Source organism: Garra rufa, chromosome 12 (genome assembly GCF_049309525.1).
Source record: "Garra rufa chromosome 12, GarRuf1.0, whole genome shotgun sequence".
NCBI lineage: Eukaryota > Metazoa > Chordata > Actinopteri > Cypriniformes > Cyprinidae > Garra > Garra rufa.
Genome location: NC_133372.1, coordinates 25201776 through 25207726, shown reverse-complemented (window position 1 = coordinate 25207726; position 5951 = coordinate 25201776). Strand labels below are relative to the sequence as shown.

Genomic DNA, 5951 nt, shown 5'->3' with positions numbered 1-5951 from the left:
TTATTCTTTCAGAATCTCAACAGAATTCTCCTAAATGTGTTTTCTTTTTAGAAATTCTGCAAAAATGTGTTTGACAGCTTAACTTTTATAGACACACCTTCAAAGGAGAAGACATTAACCTCAATACATTACATGGAGAAAGTAATTCTCTTTTTTTGTGCGTCTTAAAATAGGTCCCACGTAAAGCGATTCTAATAGGCTGGATTGCTGCGTCAGTGATGCATTGTTGGAGAGGGAAAGGTGTGTCCTACATCAGAAAGAAATGAGATTTACGTCAGCCCAGCCAAGCAAAACCAGAAAAGTTAGTTGCTGTGTTTCGTCTTCTGCCACCAGTGTACCCAAAATCTCCATCTATTCACTACCAACCAAGAGAAATCTCCCTTTTGCAGATCTAATGGCCATCTAATGGTGAGTTTATTTAATTTTCAGGGCTATTTTTTCAAAAGGGCCTTTTTTTAAGAGAATATGATAGGCCTACAACAAGGACAATCTTAAGGTAGCATGTAAATCAAAACAGTGAAAGGATATAGTGATTACAGTATTAAATACTCTGGGGGATTATTCTGAAACATTACAACTTTGAAATATTGAGTTGAAACTTGTCTTAGATACAAAGAAATGAGGTACTGCTTTGAAATCACTTATTTGTTGTTGACAACGTATTAGTAGGCTAAGTTATTCAAGCTATCTTGCTTATGGTTGTGTATTGTGAAGAATAAATACATGGCTCATTGTTATATCAATGATTATGAAATAACCATTTTGTTTATGTTCTCCCATATTGAGTAGTTCCTTTCTCTATAGCCGTAACGTTACATTTAGTCACTGAAGACGTACAGTAAACAAAACGTAGCCTAGAATGTGGACCCTGAAATTGTTTTATTACTTTATTCGTTTTAAAATGTATTGTTTTATGTTCATTTTGTCAAAGCTAGTTGGCAAGAGCTTGTGTTTACATGTACTGTTTACAGCAGAGGGTAGTAGAGAGCTGATTTTGTACGCATGCGCAGTTCTTTCCAGCGCAAACCCCGTCTTCTGATGGCATGAGTGACTGCTGGAGGAGCTGCGGCAACTGCCTTGCTGTCTGCGCACACACAAGCTTTATACATTCAGCCTCTCTATGGACTGGACTGTTGAAATCCTGCCCCGGTGTGAAAACTGACCGCTGACGTCGGGCTTGAACCCTCAGTGTGCGTGTGTGTGCAAGGTTATGCAACTTTACCTCGCTCCATGGAAAGTTAATATTTAGACAAAACCCCTGGAACTGAAAAAGACGTCAAGGTAAACAGTTTGAGACCGTTTTAATCCAGTATGTGTCTGTGTGGCTGTGCCTGTTGCAGCAGGGAGGTGAATGCCGACCAGCGTCCGTTGTTTGTTGTGGTTGTTGATATAGTTGTCCATTTAGTTCTTTATGCTCAGTTCATGTTGCTACGTGTCAACTACTAAAACACCATTCAAATACTTTAATGTGCTTTAGTAGTTGTCAGTTTTGAGACTCTTAAAACAGTCAAGTTGAGGACTAACGTTAGAGACTCTCCGTTAGCCACCACTGCTAACTCCTTTAGCCAGAGTCTCAGACATCTCAATAAGACACAGCTAATACTATTTAGCACATATGCGTAACATATGATATTTTTATAAAAGCAACATAGACATAGTCCACCATATGTTGTCAATTGATCACTTTTACATTGAGATTTACCCCAAATAATGCAAACATATATTGTATGTTATGAGCTACACGATAGATGGGTTGTTTGCCAACAGATATTTAAATGCCAGTGGATTTGTTCTCAGTTATTATTTTGAGTTTGGAATAACATGTCCATATTTGTGGGCATACACGACAGTCCCAGGTCAGCAGAGGTTAATGCACGTGCGTGTGGTCACAACATTGTCACGGATCACACTGCCACGTTTAGATGTCTTGTCTTGTCTAGGGTGGGGTGAGAGTCAGTATGCATTGATCAGGGGAAACTAAAGGAGTGCCATGATAAAGAGCGTTAATTAATTGTTTTTATACTTTTGCACAACGCAGGCATCAAGAATCTTGATGATCTAATGCATCATGGGAGGTTTTCTATTGCATGCACCCACTTTAATATGGTGTAGGTTTAATATTATTTGCTTGGCACTACCTGAATGGTTTTGGAGATGTTGAGCAGGTTACCATTGAGTACTAGTACTAAACATGATATCTGTACTTAAAGAAATGGTTAACCCAAAAATTAAAATTCTGTCATTAATTACTCACCCTCAAGTTGTTTCAAACCTGTAAGACCTTCATTCATCTTCGAAACACAAATTAAGATATTTTTGATGAAATCTGAGAGCTTTCTGTCTGCATAGAAAGCAATGCAACTGAAATGTTCCCAAGCCCAGAAATGTAGTAAGGAATTGTTAAAACATGTCCATGTAACATCAGTGGTTGAACCGTAATTTTACAAAGCTACGAGAATACTTTTTGTGTGGAAAGAAAACAAAATGAACAATGTTATTCAACAGTTGTTCTCCAAATCACGTCTTCCGCCATTCTCAAGAGTGCCTCTGCATGTAAACAATGCATGCATCGTGGTACACGCGATAATGATTTGGAGAAGAATTGTTGAATAAAGTCATTGTTTTTCATTTTCATAGCTTTGTAAAATTTAGGTTGAACCACTGATGTCACATTGGCTGTTTTAGAGATGTCCTTACTATGTTTCTGGGTCTGGGAACATTTCAGGGTCAGAAAGCTCTTGGATTTAATAATATATACAGTTGCAATCGAAATTATTCAACCCCCTTGACATGCAAGACATTTTGTTCCAGATAATTTGTTTTTCTAAAAACAAATCTACAAAGGCATTAGTATACTATTAGATAAAGTATTTTAATACGCATTTGAGTAATTCTGAGAACATAAATTGATAAATAATGGGGAAAAAAATCTAATTGGCTCTAAACGTTCATGTTCAAAATTATTCAGCCCCCAAAAGTAAAATTTGGTGCAGAATCTTTTATTATTAAAAACCACCAATAAACGCTGTTTGAAAGTGTTACATTATATATATTTTATATATTGACATTGTCACTTTTAATATGCTAGTACACTGTTGTAGATGCAATTTTTATAAAGTCCTGAAACTTCAGACAAGCTTTTATTTGTAAGGTACAAATAACTTGCATATTTTGGTGGTTATTGCTGCTGAAAATGGTCAATTATTGTCATATTTTGGACTGTGCTAATCGGGCGGACCGGGAAAAACCTTTAGAGTACTATAGACTAGGGCTGCACGATTAATCGCACAATGTTGTGAGGCGCTGATGATTTTGAGCAATTTTGAGTGTGATTTGGCGTAGCTTGTCAGTGATTTATGCCTCTGCGTATTAATTGCCGCTCCAGCTGAACGCACATGATGGAGATTTACTACTAATCAAAGTACCAGCTTCATTGACTAAACGCGCCTCACAACATCGAGCGATTAATCTAGGGATGCACCGATCCTTATCGGCCGATCACGTTTTGTCAGTAAAGCCAGTTCTGTAATCAGCGGTAAATGCCATCAGGTGCGTGATTTCACGTTGAGCCGTATATACTACACACAGCCGTTGTTCACTGACTACGTTTACATGGACACCAGTAATCTAATTAATGACCTTATTCTGAATAAGACAATAATATGATTAAGCTGTTTACATGAGTTGCTTTTAGAATATTCCTTTCATGTTCCCGTTTTACATGTTATATATGGACATATGCAACATTTTTTAGAATGTGTGAGTTAAAATTTGCCGTGGTCGCATTTGTGCGAGTGCGTGCTGTGCTGCTCCAAAGCGTCTGCTCCATACAGCGAGCGTTTCAGAGCCAGTCAGTTTTTAGGAGAAAAAAAAAACACACGCAAGCACAGTCACCGAAAGCCAGTTTAGTTTTACTTTTTTTGTTTGTTTTCATTTTGAAAACCCTGTTATCTTTGCCGTTTACCTCACATTACGCTTTGGAGGCTTTCTTTTATTAAGTATTTTGATTGCTCAGTGTTTGCGCGCCCTGTAATAAATTGTTTAGTCGGCATATAACAGCATGTGATGGAGTCCATGCCTCGTCTTATTAGTTTTTGTTAATAAATGCTATATAAGTTTTAATTTATTTTTGTAGTGCTGTTTAATTAAAAATAACAAATCCATCTTTTAAGAATTTGTTTTAATTTTAAAATTGATAGGTGTAGCCTTATATATGCAAGCAAAACCAAGATCATGAATTCGAAAGTAAGAGTAGCATCCTAAGACATTCCAATAGCGGAAATCCCGTTCACAAAATTAAAATAAATACTTACAAATAATACTAATGAAAATGGGGGTTGAATATTAAAAAACGTTTCCATAAAACTAAAAATTATGATAACAAACTAGGCTATTTATCAGCAATGAGCATTGATTAAGCCCATGTTGTAGCAAAAAATAAATAAATAAAAATGAAACCAAAGCGCGACCAACTGAGAGCGTTACTATGCCGCGTTCCAGACAACCCGTTACCCGTGTTTTTCCAAACTTCTACCCGTGAAAGTGCACTGGAACGGCACTCAAACCCGTGAATTCCCACCCGTGAACTCGTACTAGATCGACGATGTACTCCAAGTCCCGAGTTCTGACGTGACATAGCCCGAGAAATAACAATAAAGCCTCTAGGGGTACGGTTTTTAGTGGCACACGGTGGAAAAATAGAGTTTAGGACAATATAACGTTGCAATCAAATTATTAATACTATAAAAAATAATAAATGCTTGGCGTGACTTGCCTGGAACGCTACAAAGTCCTGAGTCGTGGTTTGAACACGTGATTTACGAGCTCAAAAACCTGCCTGGAACGCAGCATTAGTGTGTATCCTGTCACAAAATGTGGCGAAAAGTCCTACACAAGGGGAATAGTGTGATTAAGGTGTGTACATGTCTTCCATAATGCGGCTAAAATAGGAATACTCCACCTGTCTTAATTCGATTTGTGTTTACTCAGATTATGACTTTAGTCGGATTAAATTAATCAAAAATATCAGTTTACATGGTTGCTTCTTAATCAGAGTATTGACTTAATCGCGTTAAAATCGGAATATTGTTGTCCATGTAAACGTACTCACTGACGAGCTGCGCACATTCACACTGATAATGAACATTGATTTGCGCAGCTTGTCGGTAAACAACGGCTGTGTGTAGTATATACGGCTCAACGTGAAATCACGCACCTGATGGCATTTACCGCTGATTACAGAACCGGCTTTACTGACAAAACGCGCAAGCATTATCGGCCGATTCGTATCGGTGCATCCCTAGATTAATCGTGCAGCCCTACTATAGACTGGTAAAAGTTATAACAAATCAAGAAAAAGAGTGCAGAAAACTGCCTGAGGTTAGGGCTGGACAATATATCGAACGATATTGTGAGGCGCGTTTAGTCAATGAAGCCGGTGCTTCGTCTGACAAGCCATAGCGCTCTCATGCCACACATCATGTTCTCACAGAGTGAAAAATACATTGCAGAATACAGTGGAAACTGAAAATTCAAACAATAAATACCGTTTTGTGTCTCTTTAACATTGTAGTGTAAGATCATTGTAGTGCCTCTTTACTAGTTATAGCATGAAGTAAACATGAATGAACATCAGAAGGCATCTTGTTTCAACCATGGAAAGATGTCAATACACAGCATTTTTCAAGTTCAAGTCCACTGACGTTAAAATACTCTCAAGTCTGGTTTGTTTTTTAGACAAAAATGGCAGATTCAGGCATTATTATTGGTCAGATCGCCTTTCTTGCAAAGGGTCAATTACCTTTTACCTTCATCCTCTGGCCCCATCAAGGTTGCTAGAAGCACGAGTGAAATGTGGACCACTGGATCTTTAACTCTGGCTTCGCAGTGATTACAGCTGATCCCATTTGATCGCTGCTGATCCACTTTAGTCGTGAGCCTGTCCTTCTTAT

General features: G+C 37.9%; 1 protein-coding gene across 3 annotated transcripts in view; it reads left to right on the top strand.

Annotated features, from left to right (window-relative positions):
• Window positions 1-307: 307 nt before the first annotated feature.
• evi5b (ecotropic viral integration site 5b) overlaps window positions 308-5951 on the top strand; it is a 65065-nt gene continuing 59421 nt past the window's right edge. For 2 of the 3 annotated variants that reach the window (XM_073851172.1, XM_073851169.1), the window contains exon 1: window positions 308-408. In XM_073851172.1, coding sequence (XP_073707273.1) covers window positions 406-408 — 3 coding nt within the window. In that variant the 5' untranslated portion in view covers window positions 308-405. Of the gene's footprint in view, window positions 409-1038; window positions 1282-5951 lie in introns of those variants that run through there. The other variant, XM_073851170.1, reaches the window with a different exon arrangement.